Raw genomic sequence first — 14,866 nt, 5'->3', positions numbered from 1 at the left:
TAAAAGATGTTCCTAACCCATATTTTTCTAGTACTTTAAATAAAAAAATAGAGATTGGGTGGGTAGTGTTGTTGCGGCTTCATTTAATTCAAAAGCGAGGGGAGTAGCAATTTTGATCAATAAAACGTTACCAATTAGAATACAAAATGTAATAATTGATTCTGCGGGGAGATATGTGATTATACATTGTCAACTTTTCTCTGAACTATGGACTTCTATGAACATTTATGCACCAAATGAAAATGATGCAAAATTCATACAAGAAGCTTTTCTGAATTTGGCGGATGCGCATGAAAAAATATTAATTGGAGGAGACTTTAATTTTTGCTTAGACCCAGTCTTAGATAGATCAACCAAGGCTGTTATAAAATCGAAGGCAGTAAATTTAACTTTATCATTGATGAAGGATTTAAATCTGATTGATATATGGAGAAGAATCAATCCTAAAGAAAGAGACTATTCGTTCTGCTCCCATAGACATAAAACTTTCTCAAGGATAGATTTGTTTCTATTATCAATGCATATTCAACACAGAGTGAAAAATATGGAATATAAAGCAAAAATATTATCAGATCATTCCCCTTTATTAATGACAATAATAATGGCTGATATGGAAGAAGTGGCTTATAGATGGAGATTTAATTCAACATTATTAAAACATCAAGATTTTTGTGATTTTATGAAAAAGCAGATTCAATTTTTTTTGGATACAAATTTTCATTCAGTGGATGATAAATTTATATTATGGGATGCGATGAAAGCATATCTTAGGGGCCAGATAATAAGTTATACGTCTAAAATTAAGAAAGAATATATGGCAGAACTAGATCAATTGGAAAAAGAGATTACAAAAATAGAAAAAGAATCTCAAAGATATATGTCAGAAGAAAAACGAAAACAACTTGTCAATAAGAAGTTACAATATAATACGCTTCAGACATATAGAACGGAAAAAGCAATTATAAGAACTAAACAAAGGTATTATGAGTTAGGTGAGAGAGCACATAAAATTGTTGCCTGGCAGTTGAAAACAGAACAAGCTTCCAAAACAATAAATGCAATTAGAACAAGGGCAAATAAAATATCTTATAAACCTCTTGAAATAAATAAAACTTTTAAAAATTTCTATTCTGAATTATATCAAACAGAATCCCAAAATGATGTTAATGAGATAGAAAGGTTTTTATCACAAGTTTCTCTTCCAAAATTGAATTTGGAAGAACAGAAGGGATTAGATATGCCTTTTACATTAAAAGAAGTTGAAGAAGCTTTGGGATCACTCCAAAGTAATAAATCTCCAGGAGAAGATGGTTTTCCACCTGAATTTTATAAAAAAGTTAAAGATTTATTATTTCCTCTTTTTATGGAACTAATACGTCAAGCAGAAAAAATACATAAACTTCCAGAATCTTTTTCAACAGTGATTGTAATAGTATTGCCAAAAAAAGACAGAGATCCTATGAAACCAGCATCATATAGGCCTATTTCTTTATTGAATACGGATTATAAAATAATAGCAAAAATTTTATCGAATAGATTATCTAAATATTTACCAAAATTAATACATATGGATCAAACAGGATTTATTAAAAATAGACAATTGGCAGATAATGTAACTCGGCTACTCAGTATAATTCATTTGGCACAAAAAAGGGATAAGAAGAGTATAGTAGTAGCTTTGGATGCAGAAAAAGCATTTAATAGATTAGAATGGGATTTTTTATTTAAAGTACTAGAAAAATATGGGTTAGGAAGTCAGCTTTCTCTAACTGGAATGCAAACTTCTCAGAGTTAAAGCTGCTGATATGTGGAAAGGTAACATATTCAACAGTAAAACTGTAAAATTACACAAAATACAGAGATAGGGGTGAAGCCAAATGAAAAATTTTAAAATTTCAGACTAAAACATTCTGAAAGTGTGCAAAATAAAGAGGAAATGTTGCTATTTCAGGCTAATGAACAATCATCAGAAACATCGTGGGAACGTTCAGAACCAGGAACAGTATTGCTGTTTATTATATGCATTGAGGGTGACAGGTATGATTAGTAAGTTGAAAAAACATGAAAATTGGCAACTTGGTTTATTTCTGTCACATGTATCAGATGATAAGAGGCCTAGGTAGAGTGGAGATCCAGCACCTTTTCCCATGGTAGAACTGGCTAATATGAAAGAGTCCTGTTGAAGGGTCTTAGCCTGAAACGTCAACTGTACTCTTTTCTATAGATGCTGCCAGGCCTGCTGAGTTCCTCCAGCATTTTGTGTGTGTTGTGTTAATATGAAAGGGGATAATTTTAAGGTGAATGGGGCTATGTTTGAGGGAGTTTTTTTTAAAACACAAAGAGTGCTAAGTTCATGGAACACACTGCCATGGCTGGTGGTTGGGACACTTAAGAGATTCTTGGATAGGTACATGAATAACAGAGAAATGGAGTGCTATGTGGGAGTGAGAGAGGGGTTACCTTGATCTTGGAGTAGGTTAAAAGGTTGGCACAGCATTGTGGGCCGAAGAATCGATACTGTGTTCTTTAAACTTATAAGACACACTAAAAAAGAGTTCCAAGAAAGTGAATTACTTTTGGACTGTAAATACAACTTGCCTTCAGCAACAATGAAATAAATGTTCTTGACATTGTTGATTGAGGGAGGAAACAGAACAAAGAACTGGGAGAAATTGCTATCTGGAAATTAATATTTTAAACCTTAAGTATATTTTTTTCTTCCTCTTGACTACATGTTCTACATCTCTTGTCAACCGTTGTACCTTCTCTCTACCATCCTTTGCCTTCTTCAATTGGACAAACCAAACCAGGGCCCTATGAAAATGCTATGTATCAGCATATAGGAGAGCGACCGAAAATCTGGCTGAGTGGTGCCACAACAACCTCTCACTCAATGTCAGCTCAACCAAGAGCTGAATATTGACTTCAGGAGGAGGAAATCTGAGGTCCATGAGTCAGTCCTCATCAGGGTACCAAAGGTGGAGAGGATCAGCAACTTTAAATTCCCCAGTGTTATCATTTCAGAGGAACTTTCCTGGGCCCAGTACGTAAATGCAATTATGAAGTACCTCTACTTCCTTAGAAGTTTGTGAAGATTCGCATGCCAGCTAATACTTCAACAAACTTCTATAGATGTGTGGTAGACAGTATATTGACTGGCTGCATCATCCCCTGATATGGAAGCACCAATGCCTTTGAACAGAAAATCCTACAAAAAGTAGTGGATTTGACCCAATCCATCATAGATAAAGCCCTCCCCTCCACTGTGCACATCTACAAGAAACGTTGTCACAGGAAAGTAGCATTCATCATCAGGGACCCCAGCACCCAGGTCATGCTCTCTTCTTGCGCTGTCATTAGGAAGACGGTGCAGGAGTCTCAAGACTCACACTACCAGGTTCAGGAATGGTTATTATCCCTCAACCTTTGGACTGTTGAACCAGTGGGGATAAATTCACTTGTTGCATCACTTAACTATTCCCATGAACCTATGGACTCACTTTCAAAGACTCTTCATCTCATGTTCTCAATACTTAATGTCTATTTATTTATTTATTTATTTATTATTTTTACTTTCTCTTTTGCCTTTGCACAGTTTGTTGTCTTTTGCACACTGGTTGTTTGACTGCCCTCTTGGGTGTGGTCCTTCATGATACTTGGATTTACTGAGTATGCCCACAAGAAAACAAATCTCAGGTTTGTATATGGTGACGCATATGTACTTCGATAATAAATTTACTTTAAATATTTAATTTTTAAACATGCCCACTGCACATTTTCCAAGTATATCCTTTCCCAATTAATGCTCCTAAATTCCTGCCCAATCGCATCATAATTCACCCTCCCCCCCAATTAATTAGTTTTCTATATTGTCTCCCAAATGTCACACACTACGAGATCCATTCCTTGATTTCATTCATTGTTTTGTACTCAATCCACTAGTACTCGCTTCTCAGTCGACCTGTCTGCGTAATGTGTCAGGACTTCTTCCTGGACATACCTAATAAATTCTGCCGCCCTAAAACTTCTGCAGTAAGGAGGTGCCAAACAATACTAGGTAAGTCCAAGTTACCCATAACAATAACCCTGGTATTTCTGCACTTTCCGGAAATTTGTTACTACTCGGGATTCTATAGAACACTCCCAAAAGTGTGTGTTCCCTTCTTGTTTCTGACTTCCATCCACATCCACTCAGTAGATGATGCCTCCACAACGTTCTCCCTTTCTGTAGTTGTGATACTACTACTGATTTGCAATGCCACTCCGCTACCCCTGTCATTTTGAAATATCTAGAGCCAGAGGCATCCAGCAGCCATCCTCCCCTTGTGACAGCCAGAATGGCCAGAATGTTGTAGTTCCATGTACTGATCCATGCTCTAAGTTCATCATCTTGTTCCTGAGACTTCTTGCATTAAAATAAGACACATTTCAACCCATCCAACTGAGTGCAAATATGCTCTCCCCACTGCCTATCCGTCCCCACAGACTCTCTACATGTGTCTACATGTTGCATCTACCTGTACACCGTCTACTCCATCCTCCAACCTATCAGTCCAGTTCCTAACCCAGGTCAACCTACTTTAAAACCTGCCCAACAACTCTAGCAAACCTGCCTACAAGGATATTGGTTCCCTTCAAGTTGAGGTGTAACCCATCCTTTTTGTACAGGTCATACTTTCCCCAGAAGAGCCCCAATGATCCACAAATCTTAAACGCTGCCCCGCTGCACCAATTCTTCATCTGCCATATCATCCTATTCTTACCCTCACTGGTGCTTGGCACAGGCATCGCCCTTGAGATGCCACACCTGAGGCACGCATTTTAGCGTCCTACCTAACCCCTATATTCACACTTCAGGACCTCATCTCTTTTCCTACCTATGTCGTTGGTATCACAATTTCTGGCTGCTCATCTCTGCTCTTCAGAATGCTGTGGTCCTGATCCAAGATGTCCCTGATGCTAGCACCTGACATGCAATATATCATCATGTGGAGTATTTTTCATTTCCAAAGAATCTCCTGTCTGTACCCTAACAACTGAATCTCCCAACATCATCACTCTCCTCTTCTTGCCCTCTTCCCATCTGAACTGTAGTTGCTGCAGCTTTCCCTGGTAGGTTGTCCCCCGGACCAGTATCCAAGGTGGTACTACTTGTGATTGAGGAAAATGGCCACAGGAGTTCTCTGCACTGTCTGCCTATTCCCTTTCCCTCTCCTGACAGTCACCCAGCTACCTGTCTCCTGCAATGCAAGTGTAACTGCCTCCCTGTAGCTCCTATCTCTCAACTGATTATTCTCCCAAATGAGGCACGGGTCACCCAGCTCCAGTTCTCTAACATGATCTGTAGGGAGTTGCACCCAGATGCAGTTCTTGCAGCTGTAGCAATCAAAAAGACTGGAGGTTGCCCAAATCTCCCAGAAGAGGAGCACACCACTGCCCTGGGATCCATTCTCACAACTCAAGTTAGGCACTGATAAAGAGAGAAACAGAAAACTGACAAACCTCAACCAAGCCTCCACCTCTCTTGCCAAAGCACCTTGAGCCAAAACCTCAGTTCCCACTCTAACTCTGTCCTCTCTCTCACACTACCAGGTGCTAGTGTCAAGCCTCACACAAAAACCTCTCCTTTTTATTGGTTTAACCTCTTTTTATTGGCCCTTGACAAGTGCCTAATAACCCAAGGGATGTTAGACTCTGCAGAAAGTCCTGACAGGTCCACTTGCTTTTTAAATCTGATGTTACTAATCACAAGTTACATATGAATAAAAGCCAATCCACAGAAACAGGATATTCAACCAGTGTCAACAAGACATGGAAGACAACCAGTATGGATAGAAGTACAAAATCTGGCCAGGGATTCTTGAATGCCAGGAAGGAAGATTTGTGTTGCAACTTTATAAAATTCTGGTTAGGCCACATCTGGAGTATTGCATACCATGCTGGTTGTCCCGCTATAGGAAGGGTGTTGAGTGTTGAGGCTTTGGAGAGGGTGAAGAACAGGTTCACCAGGATGCCGCCTGGTTTCGAGGGCATGTGCTATCATGAGAGGCTGGATAAACTTGGGGTGTTTTCTTTGGCATGTCGGAGGTGGAGGGGAGACCTAATAGGTTTATGAGAGGCATAGATAGAGTGGACAGAGAGTATCTGTTTCCCAGGGATGAAATGTCCAATAATAGAGGGCATTAATGTAGGCTCAAGTCGGGTGCGAGGGGTAAGTTTTTTCTTGGAAAGCCGTGGATGATTGGAATGTGCTGCCTGGTATGGTGGCAGAGGCAAATACATTAGAGGCTTTTAGGAGATGTTTAGATAGGCACATGGATGTAAGGAAGATGGAGGGATATGGACATGGTGTAGGTAGGAGGGATTAGTGTTTGGGTGTTTCTGATTTTTGTTTTCAGTTGGTTTGGCACAGCACTGTGGGCCAAATGGCTTGTTGCTGTGCTGTGATCTTATGTTCTGTGTAAAAGCGAGCAAGTGGCATGCTGAAACAAAATCATGAAATGCCAAAGAAAAACTGCTTGGGTCAGGCTGCATTTGTGCAAAGAGAAATAGAGTTAACATTTCAGGTCAAAGAACCTTCACTGATGATGTCGCATGGAAAATTAAATCACAACGTAAAAATATTACAGTGATTAATGTTTCTTTAAGCAACATGCAGTATTTCAAACTCCAGATACCTTGTTGCGCCACACTCTCCTGAGCGAGCACACCAGTCCCAGCATTGACATATTCATCATTGGGGTGTTTCTTGTGGTAATGTCTCTTCAGTGACCCAGCCATGTTACAGGAGTAGTGGCAGAGAGCACATCGGAAAGGCTGAAGTAAATAAGGAAAACGTTACCAGTAAAATCTACTCCAGCAGCAAATAGAAGCAACAGTTACACCAGACCACTGAGATCACATAATTATTTGTATCAACAATTGGTAAAATAACAACAGAATTGATATTAGCAGAACACCAACAGTAAAGGAAGCAGGAAGGACTAGCTCAACAACAGATAACACCTACATGAACAACTGAAACAATTAAACATCTTTTAATAACATGAAAGGGCGGCAATTTTTGTATCAATGGCAGGGACAGGTACAACACCTGCATTTTCAATAGACAATAGACAATAGGTGCAGAAGTAGACCATTCGGCCCTTCGAGCCTGCACCCCCATTCTGAGATCATGGCTGATCATTTACTATCAATACCCGGTTCCTGCCTTGTCCCCATAACCCCTGATTCCCCTATCCATAAGATACCTATCTAGCTCCTTCTTGAAAGCATCCAGAGAATGGCCTCCACTGCCTTCTGAGGCAGCGCGTTCCACACCTCCACAACTCTCTGGGAGAAGAAGTTCCTCCTCAACTCTGTCCTAAATGACCTACCCCTTATTCTTAAACCATGCCCTCTGGTACTGGACTGTCCCAGCATCTGGAACATATTTCCTGCCTCTATCTTGTCCAATCCCTAAATAATCTTGTATGTCTCAATCAGATCCCCCCTCAATCTCCTTAATTCCAGCATGTACAAGCCCAGTCTCTCTAACCTCTCTGCGTAAGACAGTCCGGACATCCCAGGAATTAACCTAGTGAAGCTACGCTGCACCTCCTCCACAGCCAGGATGTCCTTCCTTAACCCTGGAGATCAAAACTGCACACAATACTCCAGGTGTGGTCTCACCAGGGCCCTGTACAAATGCAAAAGGATTTCCTTGCTCTTGTACTCCATTCCCTTTGTAATAAAGGCCAACATTTCGTTAGCCTTCTTCACTGCCTGCTGCACTTGCTCATTCACCTTCACAAACTGATGAACAAGTACTGCTAGATCTCTTTGTATTTCTCCCTTACCTAATTAGTTCTGCTAATGGTTCTATCGCCAATACGAATAAAGCAGGTGATAATGGGCAACCTTGTCTAGTTGACCTTTTTAACTGGAATGGTGCTGAAATTTGACTATTTGTCACTACTTTAGCGTTAGGATTAGTGTTTAAAGTTTTAATCCAGTTTATAAAATGTACACCTAACCCATATTTTTCTAATACTTTAAATAAAAAATCCCATTCCAATCTATCAAATGCTTTTTCTGCATCCAAGGCTACCACCATACTCATTTCTTGCCTGGCTTGCTGAGTGTCTCCAGCCTCCTTTTTCATTTCAAGCTTCTAACATATGCAGTTTTTTGATATTTTATTTTACTCTTTGCATGGACTTTCTAAATGTTGTTCTGAAAAGCTTTTGTAATTTGTTTGATGCCAATGTTGACATAATTACTGGTTTTGACTAAGACTCTATATATCATTTTGTATATTTTAAGTTGAGCAACTGGGCGATCATGAATAGGTCAACAATTGAGTTCATAATGGATAGGAAAAAAGGGGCCTGCTAGTTTTAACAGAAGTTCATAAGTCATGGCTACAGATCCAGGAAACACTTGGTCTTTTCCTGGGAGCCCAAAGAAACTGTAATGCTTCACCGTAATAGGATCTTGATACCAAATAGATGCCAAACACATCTTGATACCAGAAAGACAGTGGCAAACCTGTTGACAAAAGATGTTGGATGCTTCCAATAAATTGAATCCTTTCAAAATATCATTTTTATACTTCCCATCTTCCACTTTGGGTGACCTACTGCTCTCGAAGGGCCGAATGGCCTACTTCTGCACCTGTTGTGTATTGTCTATTGTCTATTGTCCAAGGTTCTGTGGTTGTGTTTCAGCTTTCTTTCCAATTGTCTTTACCCTTATCACAAGTAGGTTGTGTCTTTTGGGTAGCATTAGGTTTCCAGCTCAAGCAACTACTTATCTTTGATTTCTAAGTTAAGTTGTAAACAATTTAAAAGTTTGACCTCAGTCTTCCACCTTCCACAAATTCTCTGCTTTTTCCTTTGTTCACAATACTGTTAGTCTCTATTACACGTCCGATGTGACATACCATTACACATCCGATGTGCCATACTGTTACACGTCTCATATGACGTGCTGTATCTCATCAAACTCCTAATAGAGTAAAGTGCTGTGCCTAATTTGTGATTATATCAATGTGTTGACCCTAGGACTGATCCTCCGAGATGTGACAAAGGAATGAAGGTAGGTACTCACTCTTAGCACTGTTGACCCCTCGGTGAGATCTGGTGTGCGTTCTCCCAGTTTCCCCTTCCTGAAGTCCATAATCAATTCTTTGATACTCAATTCTTGCTGAGATTGAGTATCAAAGTTCAAAATAAAATTTATTATCAGAGTGCATACACGTCACCACATACAACCCTAAGATTCTTTTTCTGCGGGAATACTTAGCAAATCTATAGAACAGTAACTGTAAACAGGATCAATGGACAACAAAGTGTGCAAATGCATTAAATGCATAAATAAAGAGCATTAAATAGTAAGCATGAAATAACAAGATAAAGAGTCCTTAAAGTGAAACCATCGGTTGTGGAAACACCAGAAGTAGAATGAGTGTAGCTATTCCCTTTTATTCAAGAGCCTGATGGTTGAGAGGTAGTGACTGTCTTGAACCTGCTGGTGCAAGTCCTGAGGCACTTGTGCCTTCTACCTGATGGCAGCTGCAAGAAAAGAGCTGGTGGTGAGGATCTTTGATGATGGATGCTGCTTTTCTACAGCAACGTTTCATGTAGATGTGCTCAATGGTTGGGAGGGTTTTCTGAATCCACTACCTTTGCAGGATTTTCTGCTCAAAGGCATTGGTGCTGCCTTTCCAGGCTGTGATGCAGCCAGTCAGCACACTTTCCACCACTCATCTATAGAGGTTTGCCAAGATATGAGGGTATTGTTGCGATAACACTCAACCAGCCTGACTAACCCACTCCATATGTCTCCCCATGGTCATCTGATATTCTATCAACAACAGTAACGTCACTGGCAAATTTATAGATGATATTTGATCTGAGCTTTGTCACACAATCATGAGTGTAGAGAGAGTAGTGGGCTAAGCATGCAACCTGTATTGATTGTCAGTTAAGATATACTACAGGTGTCCCCCGCTTTTCGAACGTTCACTTTACGAAACCTCACTGTTACAAAAGACCTACATTAGTACCCTGTTTTTGCTTTCAGAGGGTGTTTTCACTGTTACGAAAAAAAAATCAGCGCGCGATAAAAGGCAGCCGCTCTGCCCTGGATTCGGAATAGCATAGCTTAAACACGTGCCTGTAAGCAGCCGTTTGCAAGATGAGTTCTATGGTATTGGAAAAGCCTGAAAGAGCTCGTAAGGGTGTTACACTTAGCATAAAACTGGACATAATTAAGCATTTCGACCGTGGTGAACGAAGTAAGGACTAAGTGAGTTTGGCTTGTGGAAGCTGACTAACATGATGTTGAAGAGGTTTTGGCATCGCATCACCAAGAACTGACAGATGAAGAGCAGATGCAATTGGAAGAAAAAAGGATAACAATTGAAACCGAATGAGTAATGATAAAGTATGACTTTAATTTTGAAAGGCTACGTCGGTTTAGGGGATATTTGCAGGATGGTTTGAGTCCTTACAAAGAACTGTGTGATAGAAAAATGCGCAAGGCTGAGCAGTCAAGCAAGCCTTCCACATCAGCCACAGCAGACGACGAACCTCGACCTTCAACATCGAGGCGAGCAGTCATAGGAGAAGATGAGCTGCCTGCTCTAATGGAAACAGACGATGAGATGACACCCCAGTGTCCCACCACCCCAATCCCCAGGCCACGGACAGTTACCAATTCGCGGAGAATGCAACGGTAGCCGGGAGGCACACAGCACATCTTTAAGAAAAAAGCCGAAATAAACATGCTAATTAATTAGGTGCCACCGACATGTAAATGTCGGCCCAGATCAAAGATGATGCAATTGGCAATCGGCACTGATCTGGGCCGACAATTACATGTCGGGCGGCACCTAATTAATTCTCATGTTTGTTTCGGCTTTTTTCTTAAGATGTGCTGTGTGCCTTCCGGCTACCGCTGGACCCCTGCGTGCTTCGCGGCAATGTATTGCTTGGCAGCCTGGAGGGTGGGGGCCACTGCACCACCCAACCTGCGACGACTCAGCCTAACACACCATCATCCGTGTGCTCGGCGCTGTCTTCCCGATTCCAGTAAGTGATACTACACTGTACATACATTATTTCTACTTTATATAGGCTATGTATTTTTACGTGTTATTTGGTATGATTTGGCAACTTCATAGCTTAAAGGTTACTGGAGAGCGCTTGCGCCGTGTTTTTGCCAACAACGCTTGCGTGAGATTTTCGCTACGGAGAACAGTTCAGTAATGATTGTGGAAAAGTATTTCTACTTTATATAGGCTGTGTATTTATCATATCATTCCTGCTTTTACTATATGTTACTGTTATTTTAGGTTCTATGTGTTATTTGGCATGATTTGGTAGGTTATTTTTGGGTTTGCGAACGCTCACAAAATTTTCCCATATAAATAAATGGTAATTGCTTCTTCGCTTTACAACATTTTGGCTTAGGAACCATTTCATAGGAACGCTATACCTTCAGATGGCGGGGGAAATCTGTATTACCATTCCACAATGACTCTTTGATTCTGTTATTATTTATTAACCTTGTTGTTAATTTGATCAATTTTAACCAAGTTCCAGAGTGTCAAATTGGTTAAATAAGCAGTAAGTATGTAACTTATCTCAATCGCCATTGTTTTCTTGCTTGTAGGTAAACAGTTTAAGTGTACAGTTTGTGACTACACCGCTGCCCAAAAACCAAACCTTCTTCGGCACATGGAGCAACATGCTGCCTTTAAGGTAAAGATTAATTATCTATAATAAGGATTAGGAATCTTAACTCCAACTGCCACAACAGATAGGACTTCTTGGCGGCCACCCATTTTAATTCTACTTCCCATTCCAGTTCCATGGCCTCCTCTACGGCCAAGTTGAGGCCACTCTCAGGTTGGAGGAGCAAAACCTCATATTCTTTCTGGGTAGCCTCCAACATGATGGCATGAACATTGATTTTTCTAACTTCTGGTAATTTCTCCCCCTCTTCCTTCTTTCTTTTTCCATTCCCCATTCTGGTTCACATCTCATCCCTTCTTTTCTCACCTGCTCATCACCTCCCTCTGGTGCCCATCTCCTTGCCTTTCTCCTATGGTCCACTCTCCGTTTCTATCAGATACCTTCTTCTTCAGCCCTTTACCTTTTCTATCTATTATCTCCAAGCTCACCATCTCTTCTTCTCCCACCCACCCACCTTCCTTCTCAATTGACTTCACTTATCACCTGCAGGTGATTGTCCTTCCCCTCCTCCGATTTTCTTAATCTGGCTTCCTTTCCAGTCCTGATGAAGAGTTCAGCCCAAAACATTGACTGTTTATGCCATTCTGTGGTTGCTGCCTGATGTGCTGAGTTCCTCCAACATTTTGTGTGTGTTGCCTAATTGTCCTTTTCCTTCCCCTCCCCTAATCTATGCATTAGCATTGAATAGTTGCAGCGTGTTTGAGATTTGATGTGGAAGTTCACAGGACATCCTCGATATTTTTAGCAAGTACTTTCCCTTTTTGCATTGTATTCATACTGATTTAATCACCATAGGCAGTTACAGAATCAGTTCCAGTTTGGTATATATTAGTGCTCTGAGTCCTGCTTTTATAGCAGTTGCATTGTTTTACTTCATGATTTGCCTTTCATTATCATTAGGCAGCTATGTCAATCGTGGTTTCTGGAGCACTTGATTTTGCTGGAAATGATGCTACTATCGTTCTTTTGGAGACTGAATCATTGGGGCTAGTTGTTGCACTCAGGCTCGACGAAAATCTTAATGCAGTGGCATCATAGCCACATAGCACAAGAAGCATTCACAAGGAAAACATAAATTACACAATTTATACATGAAAGTACAAATAAAAACAAAGTCAATTTTAGTGCAAAATGGTCAATGTTGCTAAATTATAGTGATTGAGGTATAGCCAATTGGTTCGAAAACTGAATGGTTGAAGGGAAGTAGCTGTTCTTGAACCTGGTCATGTGGGACTTCAGGTTCCTGCACCTCCTGCCCGTTGCAGCTACAGAAAGATGGCTTGGCCCAGATGCTGGGGATCTTTGTATTCTTGAGGCAGTGCCTCCTGGAGATAATGCAGAGATGGGGAGGCAAAGTCCACGACTCTCTGCAGCTTCTTCCATTACTGCGCCTTTGAATTACTATGATAAAGCCAATCAGGATACTTTAAACAGTACATCTGTAGATGTTTGTTAGAGTGTTCAGTGACAAGTCAAACTTTCCTAACCTCCTAAGAATGTACTCCTGGAGTACTGTGTGCAGTTCTGGTCTCCACACCTGAGGAAGGATATACTGGCTTTGGAGGCAGTGCAGAGGAGGTTCACCAGGTTGATTCCAAGGATGAAGGGGTTAACCTGTGAGGAGAGATTGAGTCGCCTGGGACTATACTCTCTGAAGTTCAGAAGAGTGAAAGGGGATCTTATAGAAACATACAAAATTTTGGAAGGGATAGATAAGATAGAAGTAAGACAGTTGTTTCCATTGGTAAGTGAGACTAGAACTAGGGGACATTGCCTCAAGATTCAGGGGAGAAGATTTAGGATGGAGATGAGGAGAAACTGTTTTTCCCAGAGAGTGATGAATCTGTGGAATTCTCTGCCCAGGGAAGCAATTGAGGCTTCTTCACTAAATATATCTAAGAAACAGTTAGATAGGTCTTTACATAGTAAGGGAATTAAGGGTTATGGGGAAAAGACAGGTAGCTGGAGCTGAGTTTACGGACAGATCAGCCATGATCTTATTGAATGGCGGGGCAAGCTCGATGGGCCGGATGGCCTACTCCTGCTCCTATTCCTTAATGTTCTTATGTTCTTATGTAAGACACTGGTGTGATTTCCTTATGTGTTGAGCCCAGGACAAGAACTTAAAACTGCTGACTCGCTTGACCGCTGAACTTCCAACATAGAGAAGTGAAAGTTCACTTCCTTCCCCTTCCTCGAGTCAACAGTCAGCTCTTTCACCTTGCTGACATTGACTGAGAGGCTGTTGTTGTGGCACCACTAAACCAGGTGTCCTATCTCATTCTGTTAAGCTGACTCTTCACCATCTGTAATTCGTTCAAGCAGTAGATAGATAGATACTTGGTTGATCCCAAGGAAATTACAGTGTCACAGCGGCATTACAAGTGCACAGATATACAAATATTAGAAGAGAAATAAGAAAGAGTAAAAAATAAGTTACTTTATACTTTATAGTTTATTATCGCCAAACAATTGGTGCTAGAACATACAATCGTCACAGTGATATTTGGTTCTGTGCTTCACACTCCCTGGATTACAAATATTAATTATTAAAAATAGTTAAATTAGTAAATATTAAAAATTTAAATTATAAATCATAAATAGAATATAGAAAAAAACCAAGAGGCAGGTCCGGACATTTGGAGGGTACGGCCCAGATCCGGGTCAGGATCTTTTCAAACCGTCTAACAAGAGGGGGTTATCCCTTCCCTTGCTATAGGTTGACTCATTATAGAGCTTAGTGACCAAGGGTAAGAATGACCTCATGAAGTGCTCTTTGGAGCAGTGCAGTTGTCTTAGTCTATACTAAAAGTGCTCCTCTATTCAGCCAAGGTGGCATGCAGAGGGTGAGAAACATTGTCCAGAATTGCCAGGATTTTCCGGAGGGTCCTTTGTTCTACCACAGCCTCCAGTGTGTCCAGTCTGACTCCTGTAACAGAGCCGACCTTCCTAATCAGCTTATTGAGCCTGTTGGCATCACACGTGTTGATGACATTGCCCCAACACACCACTGCATAGGAAATTGTACAGGCAACAACAGACTGGTAGAACATGTGAAGGAGAGGCCTGCATACTCCAAAGGACGTCAATCTCCTCAGGAACTAGAGACATAGTGTCATCAGCAA

At 40.8% G+C, this 14,866-nt stretch overlaps 2 protein-coding genes across 4 annotated transcripts in view; one reads left to right on the top strand and one right to left on the bottom strand.

The window, feature by feature from the left end:
- Window positions 1-14,866, top strand: part of LOC134351633 (zinc finger protein ZFAT-like) — a 198,271-nt gene that overhangs the window by 132,953 nt on the left and 50,452 nt on the right. For all 3 annotated transcript variants that reach the window (XM_063058064.1, XM_063058058.1, XM_063058048.1), the window contains one exon: window positions 11,659-11,747. In XM_063058064.1, the coding sequence (XP_062914134.1) occupies window positions 11,659-11,747 (89 nt within the window). The remainder of the gene's footprint in view (window positions 1-11,658; window positions 11,748-14,866) is intronic.
- The window catches only part of LOC134351642 (zinc finger protein ZFAT-like), a 51,983-nt gene that overhangs the window by 12,438 nt on the left and 24,679 nt on the right, over window positions 1-14,866 (bottom strand). The window contains exon 2 of the mRNA XM_063058075.1: window positions 6,678-6,816. Coding sequence (XP_062914145.1) covers window positions 6,678-6,780 — 103 coding nt within the window. The 5' untranslated portion in view covers window positions 6,781-6,816. The remainder of the gene's footprint in view (window positions 1-6,677; window positions 6,817-14,866) is intronic.

This window comes from Mobula hypostoma, chromosome 1 (assembly GCF_963921235.1).
Source record: "Mobula hypostoma chromosome 1, sMobHyp1.1, whole genome shotgun sequence".
Lineage (NCBI taxonomy): Eukaryota > Metazoa > Chordata > Chondrichthyes > Myliobatiformes > Myliobatidae > Mobula > Mobula hypostoma.
The sequence above is the reverse complement of the archived record's forward strand: the minus strand, read 5'-3'. Positions and strand labels throughout refer to the sequence as shown.